The 14,626-nt window shown below is 55.6% G+C and overlaps 10 protein-coding genes across 10 annotated transcripts; 6 read left to right on the top strand and 4 right to left on the bottom strand.

Moving 5' to 3' along the window:
- Positions 1 to 98: 98 nt before the first annotated feature.
- Positions 99 to 3,474, top strand: RAT1 (5'-3' exoribonuclease 2; the record flags this gene model as incomplete). Its single annotated transcript, XM_056206952.1, has 2 exons — positions 99 to 101; positions 136 to 3,474. 2 exons carry the CDS (start codon positions 99 to 101, stop codon positions 3,472 to 3,474), a joined length of 3,342 nt encoding a protein of 1,113 aa, XP_056062927.1.
- Positions 3,475 to 3,624: 150 nt separating this feature from the next.
- Positions 3,625 to 4,959, top strand: PMI1 (mannose-6-phosphate isomerase; the record flags this gene model as incomplete). The annotated part of the gene is made up of 1 exon (XM_056206951.1): positions 3,625 to 4,959. One exon carries the CDS (start codon positions 3,625 to 3,627, stop codon positions 4,957 to 4,959), a length of 1,335 nt encoding a protein of 444 aa, XP_056062926.1.
- Positions 4,960 to 5,907: 948 nt separating this feature from the next.
- On the top strand, positions 5,908 to 7,626 carry MVES1_002118 (uncharacterized protein; the record flags this gene model as incomplete). The annotated part of the gene is made up of 1 exon (XM_056206950.1): positions 5,908 to 7,626. The coding sequence occupies one exon, from the start codon at positions 5,908 to 5,910 to the stop codon at positions 7,624 to 7,626; it is 1,719 nt and encodes a 572-aa protein (XP_056062925.1).
- A 584-nt stretch (positions 7,627 to 8,210) lies between these two features.
- MVES1_002117 (uncharacterized protein) lies at positions 8,211 to 8,945 on the top strand (the record flags this gene model as incomplete). Its single annotated transcript, XM_056206949.1, has 1 exon — positions 8,211 to 8,945. One exon carries the CDS (start codon positions 8,211 to 8,213, stop codon positions 8,943 to 8,945), a length of 735 nt encoding a protein of 244 aa, XP_056062924.1.
- A 185-nt stretch (positions 8,946 to 9,130) lies between these two features.
- Positions 9,131 to 10,392, top strand: ALG10 (dolichyl-P-Glc:Glc2Man9GlcNAc2-PP-dolichol alpha-1,2-glucosyltransferase; the record flags this gene model as incomplete). The annotated part of the gene is made up of 2 exons (XM_056206948.1): positions 9,131 to 9,133; positions 9,160 to 10,392. The coding sequence occupies 2 exons, from the start codon at positions 9,131 to 9,133 to the stop codon at positions 10,390 to 10,392; spliced, it is 1,236 nt and encodes a 411-aa protein (XP_056062923.1).
- Positions 10,393 to 10,394: 2 nt separating this feature from the next.
- On the bottom strand, positions 10,395 to 11,327 carry MVES1_002115 (uncharacterized protein; the record flags this gene model as incomplete). The annotated part of the gene is made up of 1 exon (XM_056206947.1): positions 10,395 to 11,327. The coding sequence occupies one exon, from the start codon at positions 11,325 to 11,327 to the stop codon at positions 10,395 to 10,397; it is 933 nt and encodes a 310-aa protein (XP_056062922.1).
- Positions 11,328 to 11,476: 149 nt separating this feature from the next.
- On the bottom strand, positions 11,477 to 12,403 carry MVES1_002114 (uncharacterized protein; the record flags this gene model as incomplete). The annotated part of the gene is made up of 1 exon (XM_056206946.1): positions 11,477 to 12,403. One exon carries the CDS (start codon positions 12,401 to 12,403, stop codon positions 11,477 to 11,479), a length of 927 nt encoding a protein of 308 aa, XP_056062921.1.
- A 171-nt stretch (positions 12,404 to 12,574) lies between these two features.
- Positions 12,575 to 13,483, bottom strand: MVES1_002113 (uncharacterized protein; the record flags this gene model as incomplete). Its single annotated transcript, XM_056206945.1, has 1 exon — positions 12,575 to 13,483. One exon carries the CDS (start codon positions 13,481 to 13,483, stop codon positions 12,575 to 12,577), a length of 909 nt encoding a protein of 302 aa, XP_056062920.1.
- A 418-nt stretch (positions 13,484 to 13,901) lies between these two features.
- Positions 13,902 to 14,271, top strand: naa30 (N-terminal methionine N(alpha)-acetyltransferase NatC; the record flags this gene model as incomplete). The annotated part of the gene is made up of 2 exons (XM_056206944.1): positions 13,902 to 14,133; positions 14,162 to 14,271. 2 exons carry the CDS (start codon positions 13,902 to 13,904, stop codon positions 14,269 to 14,271), a joined length of 342 nt encoding a protein of 113 aa, XP_056062919.1.
- A 9-nt stretch (positions 14,272 to 14,280) lies between these two features.
- On the bottom strand, positions 14,281 to 14,579 carry MVES1_002111 (uncharacterized protein; the record flags this gene model as incomplete). The annotated part of the gene is made up of 2 exons (XM_056206943.1): positions 14,281 to 14,491; positions 14,521 to 14,579. The coding sequence occupies 2 exons, from the start codon at positions 14,577 to 14,579 to the stop codon at positions 14,281 to 14,283; spliced, it is 270 nt and encodes an 89-aa protein (XP_056062918.1).
- Positions 14,580 to 14,626: the final 47 nt, after the last annotated feature.

The raw sequence follows: 14,626 nt of genomic DNA, 5'->3' as shown, positions 1-14,626 counted from the left end.
CTGGCCTGGGCGCCGAGCTGACGTATGCAGCAAAATAGACCTACAAGGCCGTGTACTTAAAAAAAGTGCGTCTCCACGCCGTCGCTTTGTGACAAGCGATGGTGCGTAGGATCGCGCAACAAACTAACCTGCCAGGGAGTTCCCGCGCTATTCCGATGGCTTTCAAAAAAGTACCCAAAAATTATCCAGAGTGTTGAGGAGGAGGAGCCATGCCGTGTTCCCGGTCCCGACGGTGAGATGGTCGAAATTCCAGTCGACACCTCGCGTCCGAACCCAAACGGCGAAGAGTACGACTGCCTGTATTTAGACATGAACGGTATTGTACATCCATGTACACATCCAGAAGGCCGTCCTGCGCCAGAGACTGAAGAGGAGATGCTGACAGAGGTGTTCAAATACACGGAACGTGTCATTAGCATGATTCGACCGCGCAAACTGCTCATGATGGCCATTGACGGCGTCGCGCCGCGCGCCAAGATGAATCAGCAACGCTCGCGCCGTTTCCGATCTGCACAGGATGCCAAAATTCAGCATAGCCAGCTGGAAGTCGAGCTTGAAGAACGCAAGAAGCGGGGCGAGGCCGGCGCGGAAGACGTTGTGAAAATGATGTGGGATTCCAACGCAATCACGCCTGGAACACCATTTATGGACAAACTTGCGGGCGCGCTGCGGTACTGGATTGTGCATAAACTGAATACGGACCCTGGCTGGAAGAACTTGTCTGTGGTCTTGTCTGATGCAAGTGTACCTGGCGAGGGCGAGCACAAGATCATGGACTATATACGGCGCAAGCGCAGCGATCCAGCGCACGATCCCAATATGCAGCATGTGATTTATGGCTTGGACGCCGACTTGATCATGCTGTCCCTTGCGACGCACGAGCCCTACTTTAAAGTGTTGCGCGAAGATGTATTCGCGCAGGATAAAGGGAAGGGATGCCACTGCTGCGGCGAGGAAGGTCATTTTTCCGCAAATTGTAACAACAAGCGCAAACCCAAAGACGAAGCGAAAAAGGGCGGCAAGAAGCCGTTCATTTTCCTCGACGTGCCGACCTTGCGCGAGTACCTGGAAATTGAGCTGCAGGTCCCAAGTACGTCTTTTGCTTTTGATTTGGAGCGTGCGATTGATGACTGGGTCTTTTTAATCTTTTTTGTTGGCAACGATTTCCTGCCGCACCTGCCGAGTCTTGAGATTCGCGAGGGCGCGATCGATACGTTGCTTCAGATTTGGAAGAGAGAGCTGCCACGCATGCGTGGGTACGTAACGAACAATGGCAAGGTTGAGCTGGAGAATGCGCAGCTGATCCTCGATGGACTTGCAAAAGAAGAAAATGACATTTTTCTCCGTCGCAAAGAGACGGAAGAGCGGCAAGATGCCAATGCAAAGCGTAGAAAGCGGCAGCAGGAGGAAATGCAGCACGGCAATACTCAATATGTGCCTGTCGAAGTGCGCAAGCCAGGGCCACCGCCTGCGCCGCCTGAGGTGAAGCCATCGGCGAATGTAAAAAAAGGCCCCATTATGTTGGATGGCGATAGTATGGATGTTGTGCGCAATCGTGCGCAGATCCGTATGGCCAATATTAGCGCGGCAGATGCTCTGCGTGCGGAGCTGAATGCCGGGAAAGGAAGCAAGGCCAAAGGCACGAAACGTGCGGCTAGTCAGGTGGACGATGTGTCGTTGAAGCGCGAGAAGCGCGATGCTTCGCATGAAGACGAGGACGGGAACGAGGACAAGGAGGAAGTTGGGGCAGTCAAGGATCCCTTACTCAAAGATGAAGGTGCCTCTATCAAGGATGAGGACCCTTCTATGAAAGGCGAGGATTTCCCGATCAAAGACGAGGATCTCGCCGACGAGACGATCGACGACGATGCTTCGGGCGCACACCTGCAACGCACAGTCAACAAAGACGGCACTGTCGAGTACGAAGACACGGTCAAACTCTGGGAGCCTGGCTACCGCGAACGCTACTACCGCCAAAAGTTTCAAGTGGAGCTCAGCGACACAGCATTCCGCCGGGAAGTGGTCAAAAAGTACGTCGAAGGACTGTGCTGGGTACTTGCCTACTACTACCAGGGCTGTCCCTCGTGGAAATGGTACTATCCCTACCATTACTCGCCATTCGCTGCTGACTTTACCGACATGGCCGACTTAACCATCGACTTTGACAATGGCACACCGTTCCGGCCGTTTGAGCAGCTGATGGGCGTACTTCCAGCAGAAAGCCGCAAGAATTTGCCCGACCCGTTCCAGTGGCTCATGACCAATGGCGAGTCAGAGATTGCGGACTTTTACCCTTCTGAATTTGCCATTGATATGAACGGGAAGAAAATGGCATGGCAAGGCGTGGCGCTTCTGCCGTTCATCGACGAGCAGCGCCTGCTGGATGCGCTGCAGAAGCGATACAAAGACTTGACCGAAGACGAGACGCGGCGAAATTCGTTTGGACGGAGCCTCTTGTTTGTGGACGAAGACTCGGAGCTGTACGCGCCGTTGAGCCGCTTGTATGCCAAACGCACCGACGGCTTGCAGGAGCCCATTGACACGAATAAGACGAGTCGGATCGCAGGGCTTGTCGAGGCGGATCCTGCGTGCGTCCCAGGCTCGACATTCCACTCGCCGCTTGCGTCGCAGGGCATGCAGGATATCCACAACGACCGCTGCATTTCGGTCTTGTTTGATATGCCGCCGCAGCGCGTCCCGCATCGAAGTGTTTTGCTGCGCGGTGTGCGAATGCCACGCAAACGGCTGAACCAGTACGATGCAGACTACGTACGCCACGGAAGGCGCGGAGGACCGCCCCGTGGTGGGCGTGGCGGCCGCTTTGGAGCCGGCCGCGATAATGGATCCAATGGCCAAGGGCCGTACGGAAGGTACGGCGACCGACAAGCATGGCATGGCGATGGCTCGCATGCAAGGCGCAGCGCTCCGTATGCAACAGGAGCCAATGCGGCAGGGTTTGCGACCGGTGCAAATGCGACAGGGCCTTACGGAGGTGGATATGATGCTGCATATAGCGGGTACGGAGGCTATAATGCTGGCGCTGGCGCTGGCTATGGTGGTGGCTATGGTGGTGGCTATGGCGCTGACGCTGGTGCTGGCAGTGGCGCTGGCTATGGCGCTTATAATGGTGCCAGTGCTGGCTATGGCGCTTATGGTGGTGCCGGTGCCAGTGCCAGTGCTGGCTATGGCGCTTATGGTGGTGCCGGTGCCAGTGCTGGCTATACTTCTGGCGGTGGTGCTGGCTATGGCGCTTATGGCGCAGGCGCAGGATACGGCGCTTACGCTGCGAATCCATATGCCACATATACCGGCGCCCAGCCGTACGCTGCGAATTCTTACGGTGCGCCTAGCTACGGCGGCGGTATAGGCGGCGGACCCTATGGTGCAGGTCCTTATGCAGGCTACCAAACCCACGATCCATCCCGCGCTCGCCCACGTCCTGGCCGCGGCGGTGGCCCCTATGGCAGCTCGTAGCACAGATAGCCAGGAAACGTGGAGGTAAACGTGCGAGTGTTGGCCATGTGGAGGCAAACGTGCGAGTGGAGTCATGTGGAGGAAACAAGCGAGCCGGTGTGAAGAGTCGGGTCAGTGTACGGGACGGTACAGCGTCCACTCTCGCTTGCCATGACCGCGGTATACCAGCTGATCCCCGGCGTACAATCGTACGAGTGGGGTATCCTTGGCTCAGAAAAAAACAATGCAGTGGCAAATTATGCCGAGGCAACACCCGCGTTGAATTTTCAGCGCGACGATGCGACACCGTACGCGGAGCTGTGGATGGGCACACACCCCACTTTGCCTTCGTACGTGATCGCCAAAGAACCCCACGAAGCATTATCCAGCGTAATTTCCGCGCAGCCCAGCTTGCTTGGAGAGAGTGTAGTGAAAAAATACGGCGCACACAACGAGCGTTGCGCCTTGCCATTCCTCTTCAAGGTTCTTGGTATTGCCAAGGCCCTAAGTATCCAGGCCCACCCAAACAAGCAGCTCGCCGAGAAGCTGCATACAGAGAAGCCGAATCTGTACAAAGATGATAACCACAAGCCGGAGATGGCGATTGCTATCCAGCATTTCACTGGATTCTGCGGTTTCCGTCCCGTGCACGAGATTGCCAACTTTTTGGCGACTGTACCCGAGCTTGCGTCCGTTGTGCATGTAGATGGTGCATTGAGAGAGCTGCTACAAGATGCAGCGTCGCGTCAGGCATCGGCATGGCGCGGTACTGACACCGCGGGTGCGAAGGATACAGTGCACGATGCGCTGCAGCGCGTATTTGCGCTCCTCATGCGTGCAGATGCACAGGTGTACGAGCATGCAGTTGCTGAACTTGCACAGCGATACACGGATGCATTGCAGCACAATGCATCGATCGAGGTATCCCGCGCAACCGCCGAGCTTGTCGTGCGACTGAACAAGCAGTACCCCCGCGATGTTGGTGTCTTGTGTACATTCTTCCTCAATGTTGTGCACCTTGAGCCTGGCGAGGCACTTTACTTGGGTGCGGACGAGCCACATGCGTACATTGATGGTACTATTCTCGAATGCATGGCTGCGTCGGATAATGTCGTGCGCGCAGGGCTTACGCCTAAAGTGCGGGATGTCGACGTGCTGGTCGATATGCTGACATACCAAAGCGCGCGTGCTGCGGAGCAGTTATTGCGTCCCGTAAAGTGGGACGGAGAGCAGGGAAATGCAACGACCGAGTTGTACGACCCGCCGATCGACGAGTTCTCCGTCTTGCTTACGACACTTGGGCGTAGCGATGTGCACAGCGACCAGCGTGCGATCCAGGGCCCGTCAATTGTGTTGATTGTGCATGGGAGCGGTTCATTGCATGCACAAAACAAGGACACGGATGTCAAAGCCGGTGCAGTTTTTTTTGTCGGTGCGGATACGCCTATCCGCTTTGCTACAAAAAATGACATGAAGGTCGCACGCGCATTTCTAGAGATTGTGTAGTAAAAATGATGACGAGTTCAGCACGTTGGGCAAAGACAGGGCGGGGCGGGCTGCGTAGAGTACTCCATTGGCGCACTTGATGCTGCGGCAGGATACGGCCAGGTAAGAGGGATCGCAGGCAACATAAACAATGCGCCTCGCGTTTTGCACAGCTCCAAGGGAAAATGGGGCAGTGGGTATGATGCTGAACAGGACCTGCAACCAGCGTGCTGTTGTTATAGCAACTTTTCGAGAAAAATCGTGCACGTCGTACTCTACATCACAAGCAAACACCATCGCTACTTCTTATCGTGAAACCATAACGCACTCCGCGCGCAAAGTCACCTACGTCTTCGGCAAAGCACATGGCTTCGCGTACGCTCCGAAAGCTACCTTCTGTCAGCACTGCACAAACTTGCGGGAGGGATCAGAGTAACTATGACATTTTTGGCTGCACAGTGTCTTTGCCCAAGGGCTCGAGCCAGTTGGCAATGTGACATCCTCTCTCCAAAAAAACCCGCTACGTACCGTGATGGCGTTCTGCTAAACCGCACGCTGTGCCGCAGCAAAAATAAAAATAAAAACAACGGCAGCCACTAAACCCCCCATATCCTCTTTGCTGACAAAGCGTTTCGGAAGCCAAACGCTGCGACACCAGCAAGGCGTCTGCAAACGCGCCCATTCTTCTGCGTGTGCCTTTTCAACGCAGGGCCGGCAGTGGGAAGGAGCGCCGCGCCTAGAGCCTGGCCTATGCGTGTATCGTCTCGAGTGCCGCGTCCGCCATGGCCATCAGCGCAGCAAAGAGCAACGTCGGCGAACCGACTTGCACTTCCTCACTGTGTGCACAGCTCGCCAATGCTCCTCGCTCGGCACAGCAGTACGCCATGGCCGCTGCAATCCTGTCCCTCCCATGGAAGCATTCGCGGCGTTTGCTACACACAACCCGAGTCGTCGCGCCTGCCTGCACGGATGCAAGATGTTCGCAAAGAGCTCAGTCACCTTGTGTCACACTCCAAGGACGCATTAGATACCACTACCGATGCGCTGTGCATCGAAACTGCGCGCGTACTTTCAAAACGTGACGATGCGCATGATGCACGCATATGGCGCGAGCTGCATACGATGTTTTTTAGCACACTTGGTGCGCTGCTGCGCGATGCGCAATTTGAGCACGCGGTGCGATGCGTTGCATCGCTGGCCAAGCTTGCACCAGGAGTTCCGCTTGCGCCGAAGCATGCGCGCCTTGTCCTGCGTACGCTCGCACACGCGCCGCCGTCGCATTTTGCATGTGCATGGCGCGCGACACGACTTCTATTACCGCAGGTCACGCCGTCCGAAACGCGCGCTGCGATACGTACGCTGCTGCATGTGAACCGCGTTGGGGACGCGATACAGATTTTCCAGTGGCATGTTCGCCGATTCTGGCGACATGACGCACCGCCGCCGTCGCACCAACTCATGCACAATATCATGATCCAAATGCGCTACCTCGCATTTGCGCAATCCGCTCCCTGTATAGAGATGCAGTATACGGATGCGCTCGCGAAACTTGCAGCGCTGCTCCGCGAAAATTGCGTGCCGCTCCCGGGCACGCGCGAAGATATCGCTTGGCTGATCAAGCTGCTCTATACCTACACGCCGTGCAATCTGCCAGCTACATGGCACGCGCAGCGTGCCAAACTTGTAATCCGACGTACGCTGCCTCTGCTCGTGCATCGAATTCCTACACACGCACCGCCCTCCTATCCTCCCAGCCCCGCGCGGCCTCGCGACAGGCGTCTTTTCCTCCTCCCGCCGTTTTCTGCACGTGCCTACAATGCCTTGGTTCAGTATACGTTGCGGTACGCCAAGCGGCCGCACTGGTGCCGGATTGTGCTCGAACATATGACGCATGCACGCAATCCGTCTCTTGCGCCGAGCCCCGCGACCATCACCATTCTCTTGCAGCAAGCGACCCGACGCCGGGCAGAGACGCTCGGCGCATACGCTTTGGAGCTTGGCGCCGCGATGGAGTCGGCAGAACGGCACGGCGCATCGAATTCGCCGCACCTGAGCGCTGCACGCATCCTGACGCACCTTGAGTCGGCCATTGTACTCAGCGATACACACCGGGTGCTTGCCTTGGTGCAACACATCTGCACGATGCACCTGCGCACACAAACAAGACCGAACGGCGTGCGCCTCGCGAGTGTCGTTTTCCGACTATGTCCGGAACTGCGCAGGGCGCAGCGTGTGTTGGTGGCTCCGTCGGCAGCAATGGACCCGCGCATCGAGCTGGCCGTCTTGCAGCTCGCGGCACGTCGCGGGAGTATTACCATGGCGCTGCGGATATGGCACGTACTCAAACATCGCCATGCGCTGCCCCAGGACCCTGTCTCGCTTGCCGCTGCGACTGTTGTAATGCAGCTGCTTGCATGCTCGGCACACCGTATGCGTCGCATTCCGCGTGCGCAGCGGGCACGCCAATTTCCACGGAAGCATGCGCGCGCGCTAGCGATGCAAGAGTATGAATGGCTGCTACGCCATTGGAGTGCCGCTGGAGCAGTGCCTGATGCCAAATTCTTCCGCGCGGTCTTGTGCGTGCTTGCGCGTACTGCGCATGTGCGTGACGCTGCGCATGTGCGCGTACGCACAGATATGCACACGCTGGGGATCAATGCGCAAAACATACCCACTCGAACCAACTAGCTAGTGAATACAAACACGCTATAATTTTTCCAAGTAGGCCTTGGGGACGAGGCCGTGCACTGCTCGATCTATGATCCGCTGCACAAACACCCATCCGCCATCCACCTCGCGGAGTACATGTACATACTCTCCTGCGGAAACACTCAGCTCATTATCTGATTCCGCTGTGAATTCATACAGCGCGACATATGTCGGAAACGTAGGGGCACTCTTGGGATTAGGAAGCACGGTGCCTACTCCTACATGATGCGCATCGTCATCATCATATGCAAAATCGCGTATCTTCAACTCGCCTTCCTTGGCTAGAACTTGTGCTTCGTTGTTTGCTGACGAAAAGGCTTGCTGGGGACTGTGCAAATGGCGTTGAAATAGATTTGGTGTAACTGGGGTATGCATAGCCAAAACGCACTTGCTAGTATCCCAGACGCCAGCGAGGTAGAGGCTGTGTGTGCAAGTGCTGCCCAAGTCGGCTCGAATCGTTCGAGGCCAGTAGCGGAGAATCATAGACTGGGGTGCGATTCCTAATCCTCCACATGGCACGCCATTGGCGCAACCGCACGGGCGTGTTTGTGGCGTCCACCACGATGCAGGACGCACATACAGAGAGCACACCACAGGGGTCGCCACAGGGGTCGCCACAGGGGTCGCAAGATACATTAGAACATACGGTTTCTGTGTTTGTCCTCGCGGTACTCCGCTGCATTACTGCGGAACTGGCGCGATTTTGCGCGCCACAGGCTGGTAGATCTGAAAAAGACCACCGTGCTTCGGATGGCCAGCACAATGCGGAGGTTACAGAGCCGGTACTGGATACCATGCAGCACGATATTGCAGTGCTCTTGCAAGAGGAAAGGAGTAGTCCTGAGAGCACCAGCTTTGTACGTAGCGCGAGTCCTGCACGCGCCGACGTCCGTGCCCAACAAGCTCTCCTGCCTGTAGATGCAGCCGAGCAGCCTGAGCCTTGTGCGCGACCGAGCGGGAGTGCATTGGCAGATGCGGCGTTTGCACTGGTCGGCCAGGTGCTCGGCGCAACACACTCGGTGCTTGGCGATCCCACAATTCAGGAGCGTGTGCCGGGGTGGCGCACCGCGCACAAGTTTTTCAATGCTGTGCAGACAGATCCCAAGGGTGTGCCATACCTGCACATGGCGAACTTGGTCGACGCGATCCAGTATGTGTACAACCCTGCACCTGGCCCGAACCAAGCAGCGCATGAATCAAATCGTGCTCCCTGGAACGAGCCAGAGGTCGCTTTTGAGGACACCATGTATTATACCACTGCCGAAATCCCCACCAATGCCCCTCTAGATTTTGACTAGGTACATAGCCTTCCCGATCCCGATCCCGATACTAGGAACACGCGCGACATGCTTTGGCTATGCACACCATCGCTCCTGCGCGCAGGATCGCACCCCTCTATGCGGCGGTCGCCGTCCTGTTGGTGCACTGCATTGCCTCAATAGCGGTGAAACGGGTGATTGATGTTCATGTGCCGGCCCCGTATATGGTACGTTGCACAAAAACTCACACCAGGACGAACAATTTCATATACCCCAAGTTGCGCGATACTGCGCGTGGGATTTCTCATGGGACCCCAAGATCACGACACCCCCGGGTCTCTATGTCTTGACGTACATCCAGTACATTCTTACCAGGCTCGTTGGCATCCGTGCATGGTGCTCGGACCCCGCATTCGCACGGAGCACCAACACGCTGCTTGGACCGCTGCTCGTGCAGGCGGCATGTTCTTTCCTTGTCGTGCGCACGTCGCGCTCCATCCTCTACGTTGTGCTTCTCGGCACGACATGTGCGATGCTACCGCCCCTCTATTTCTTCTATTACTTATACTATACAGACGTGCTGAGCGTCGCTTTTGTGTTATGGGCGCTCGTCTTAAGCGACGCTTCCTACCACGGCACCGCGGCCTTTTTTGGTCTCCTCTCGCTAGTTTTCCGGCAAACTAATATTGTCTGGATCATGTTCATGCTCGGCGCCGCACTCCTGCAACCCTTGGAGCAGGGGTCCTCGAGCAAAGCAGTTTTCGCGCGCCTTCAAGACCCTGCAGTGCTGCGGCGCATGTGCAAAATCGCGCTTCCTTATATCCCTGCCCTGCTTTTTTTTCTCGCATTTTTAGTATGGAATCGCGGCCAAGTCGTGCTGGGCGACCAGAGTAACCACAGCTTTTCATTGCACCTTCCGCAGCTTGGCTACTTTTTTGCATTTGCGCTGTTTTTTGGATGGCCACTGCTCGCGTTTCTCCTGATTGCGAGGCGAGTACGAATTGGTACGGCGCATCTCGTCTGGATAGCCGTGCTTACTATGCTTGGGGTGCTCGCCGTGTACAAGTACACGGTGGTACATCCATTTATGCTGGCCGATAACCGGCATTATATGTTTTACGTCTGGCGTCGCATCCTGAATGCACATCCACTCGCACGCTATGCGCTGACTCCGCTATACGCAACAAGTGCTGTGCTCTGGACAAGCGCATTGGCCCATGCGCGCAGTGTGTTATGGGTCCTGGGCTTGCTCGTCGCGACAAGTCTCGCGCTGGTGCCAACGCCTTTGATCGAGCCGCGCTATTATGTGCTCCCATTCATGCTAATGTGGCTCACCGTTTCAGGCACGTTGCGCGCGCGACGACTAGCAATGGTCCTCGTCCAGGCAGCATGGTTTGTATGCATCAATGCAAGTACGATCTATCTATTCCTCTCTTATCCATTCACATGGCCGCACGAGCCAGGCATGCAGCGATTTATGTGGTAAAATTATTCGCGGGCTTCTGCAACGGCTTTGGGACCAAGTTCCTGCGTCCATGCAGCACGGATCGTCTCGATAGCGGCTTCGTACGTGGTGTCGCGCCACTTGATCGATTCGGGACAGTTGGGCTGCTCGTCAAACGCATGCGCTTCGCCAGGAACGCCAATAAAGCGCGAGCAGAGTCGCTGCTCGGCAGAGCCCTCCGCTTGTATCTTGTTGTAAAAATCCTGCGAGTCGAGAAACATGACATCGGCACGGCCGCACACGATTAACATATGATTCGGCCAGCATGTCAAGGGCAGCTTTGCGACACTAATCCTCGGATCGGCGCGGGACGCCCGCGGGGAAATGTAGGAGAAGAAAAAGGTTGAAAACACCCAGGAAATTAAGTGTACGCCGCTCCGGAACTCTTTCTCGGGGGTCGCTCGCAGACCACGGAAGGCGCCAGGCGTGGTGGCATCAAATGGAGGGTAGAAGGTAATGATCGCCTTGATCTTCTCGGGACCCAGTTCGCTCGCGGCTGACATGGTGAGATTGCCCCCAGCACTAAATCCGCTCGTCGTGACGCGGGTCGTGTCAAACCGCTGAGGCTGTGCAAATACCCAAGCGAAGCAGTCTTCCACATCTCGGATCGGAAAGGGGAAAGGGTACTCGGGCGCTTTGCGGTAATCAGTATCGATTACGATGCATTTGAGCCGCGAGGCCAGCAGATAGCAAAAGTAGCGTGAATTGCCAAAAAATGCTTTGATAGTAAATCCTGAGCCATGTACATTAACATGCACGGGCTGCTTGTGCTTCAGATCGATATCCACGGGTATGTACAAATACGCCGTGATGGTGCGGCCGGGATCGCGCGACGGGATCGCAATGCGCTCAACACGGACGTCTGGGCCGACCTTGGGTCGCAGGTGGTCGGTCTTCCACACGTCAAAGTATGCCATGATGCGCAAGAAATAAACTTTAAATAGCAGCTTGTAATAAGCCAGGCCCCATGGGTGTGACAGATTTTTGTCCTCGGCCCGTCCCATGCTGGATGGGGATGCTAGATCTGGGGAAAGAGTGGAGGCGCACTTCTCTGTATTATCTAATGCTAAGAAGCTTGTGCAGCACGAATCATGTCGATGGCGGCAGCGTAAAGCTTGTCGCGTGCTACATAGGAATCGGGGTGCCTTGGAATATTGTTAAATTCGTGAGCTTCGTTGGGAATTGTAAGGAATTCGGTGTGTGCGCGCTGCGTCTTGGAGCCCTCCGACTGTACCTTTTCAAATAGATGCTTGCTGTCACTGTACAAGCTGTCCGCATCCCCGCATGCAAAGAGCATGTAGTCTGGAAACATCCGGGTGTCTGCATTGATTGCATTGAAACGAAGGTCATTGTACTCTTCGTAGGTTGAGAAATGCGCAGCGCCGATCAACCTGTAACCGAGCCTGCTCAGTACGACGCCGCTCTTGTAATTTGGATTCGGTGCCCTGCGCCTCTGGCCGACAACCAGCATCGTGGATGCATACAGCGCAAAACACCCTTTGATCCTAGGGTAGAATCGTACAGACATGTTCAATGCAATGTTTCCGCCGGCGCTCGAGCCACCCAGAACGATTTTGGAAGTGTCAAACTGATCCATGCTTGCAATTACCCAAAGCAATACATCCTCAGCATCCTGATGTGCTGCCGGAAACTTGTGCTCGGGACTTTTCCGATAGGCTGCATCGATCACGACCGTGTTCAGCTCCTTGCAAAAGAGCGAGTGCATGTGCCTGTCAATACCAAGACGCTTGAGCATGAAACCTGAAGCGTGCCAGCTCAAATAAACGGGCAATTTTCCAGTTGCGCCCTCGGGCGTGTACTTGAGCGCTGCGATAGAGCGGCACCTGTCCCGCGAGGGAATCTTGATTCGCTCCACGCGCACGCCTTGTACAAGAGGGCGCTTGTGTGCGGTGAAAAAGAGAATAAACGCATCGATGATGCGGATAATGTTCACGATCACGAAAAGAAAGAGTTTGCGTACAAGGTCCGGCATCGTTGGCAGAGTGGAAACTAACCCAGCACACTGTACGCATGGGGCACTGAAAGTTGTTGCTTATGAAATCAAATTTAAGCACGGACAATTACAGCGCTTATGAATCGGGCGTCGGTAATACAGCGCATATACTCTAGGAATTTTTCCATGGGAAACGTAGTATGCTGACCATTACGCGTTCTGCGCAGCTCTGATCTTCTGGATTGCAGCGGAATACAACTGGACGCGTGCATTATCTGTCTCCGGCGTATCAGGGAAATTGTTGAATTCGTGCGCCTCGTTGGGAACTGTCAAGAACTCAATGTTGGTACGCTGGGCAGGCGATCCTTCCGCCTGTACCTTCTTATAGAACAGCTTCGAGTCGTTATACAAAGTATCCGCATCACCGCAAGCAACAAGGATGTTCTCGGGGAACTTCGCCATGGACTCCTTCACGGGGTTCAAGCGAATGTCGTCAAATTGCGCATCGCTCGCCATAAAGGTCTTTAGAAGGAAATTGATGATCCGCGGAGTCAAAATGATGCCGCTTTTAAAGTAGCCATTCGGTGCCTCGCGCGGCTGCCTCAGCATGACCGTGAGCGGGTACAGCGCAAAGCAGCCTTTGATCTTAGGGGAGTAGCGAGCCGACATTGTGAGCGCAAGGCAACCGCCGGCGCTCGAACCGCCGACAACGAACTTAGACGTGTCAAACTTGTCAGAGCTGGCAAGCACCCACGCAACTGCGTCCTCCGCATCGTCGAATGCTGCGGGGAACTTGTGCTCGGGCGCCTTCCTGTATGCAGCATCGATCACCACCGTGTTCAGCTGCTTGGCAAACTGCGAATGCATGTTGCGGTCAAGACCAAGTCGCTTGAGCACAAATCCAGAAGCCTGCCAGCTCAGGTAAACGGGTAGCTTGCCTTGTGTGCCCTCGGGCGTGTACTTGATGGCGGGGATGAAACGGTTAGGGTCCCGCGAGGGGATCTGGATCCGTTCCATGCGCACGCCAGCAACAAGGGGACGCTTGCTCTCCGAAAGCTTGATCTTGAACCAGTCTCTGACGCGCGCTATAATCGAGAGAATCAATAGTATCAGGAACATCGTGGTGACCGTAACCGAGACGGGACAGTTTAAGTTGCTTATGTAAATGGACCCCCCCCCCTGCCGATTTTGTGCCATGCGTGGTTCGCGTGAATTTGAGCCAATTTCGCACAATTGTCAAGCGCCTCCACCTCAACAGCGGGGATCCTCATGGCCAGACCGATCACGTTGGAGGAGTATGATGGCGAGCACAGGATTGCCGATATCATGCGGCTAATCGAGACAGAGTTGAGGTACGCACCGCTCTTTCACTCACCGCAGCGAGCCATACAATATATACACCTACCGATACTTTTTGCACGAATGGCCCAAACTATGTTTCCTGGTGCGCAGCGTCCCATGCTAACAAAAGGCATACGCAGATCTGCCAGACAAACGCGAGCTTGTGGGCGTGGTTGTCTCGAAGATTGACCGGCATATGCGCGGCTCGCGGCTATGGCGCGGGTATATTGCGATGCTGAGCGTGGATCCCAAATGGCGGGGCCTCGGGATTGGCACGCGGCTCGTGCAGGCATCAATGGATCGCATGATGCAGTCTGGTGCCGCGGAAATTGTGCTGGAGACAGAGGTTGACAATCGCGATGCACTCCGCTTATACGAGCGTCTTGGGTTTATTCGCGAAAAGCGTTTATTTCGTTTCTACCTAAACGGTGCGTCGCCCGCCAACACTCACAACAGGCAAGGACTCGTTTCGTCTCGTGTTACCTATACCACCACGACAAAGCGCGGCGCATGATATCGGCATGGCGCCGCCACGACGTGCATTCTTCCCCGACGCAATCCTATAGTATACATTACTAGCTCGTCTTTTGCTTCGTCTGTGTCCCATCGTCCTCGAGGCACGCCATCAAAATGTAGCCTCCGAGCACGACGTTCGCCACTATCGCAGCCAGGCCGCCAGCGTAGACAGCGTTGCCGCTGAGCCAGCGGTCCTTGGCGAGGAAATAGGCTGATATTGGTGCCACAAACAGTGCTACACTAAACAGCGCAAGCTTGTAATAAACGCCGCTATCGTTAGAGAGGCATCCTGTACGTACCGTGCAGGATCAGGCCCGCGCGGCGCCACACGCGAAGGCGTCGCTTCCAACGAGGCCATTCTGGTGGTGTGGAGACAAGGCGCGGGGCGCAAAATGGAGGTGCGTT

This window comes from Malassezia vespertilionis, chromosome 4 (assembly GCF_029542925.1).
Source record: "Malassezia vespertilionis chromosome 4, complete sequence".
NCBI lineage: Eukaryota > Fungi > Basidiomycota > Malasseziomycetes > Malasseziales > Malasseziaceae > Malassezia > Malassezia vespertilionis.
Note: the sequence above shows the minus strand (reverse complement) of the source record. Positions and strands in the feature narration are given on the sequence as shown.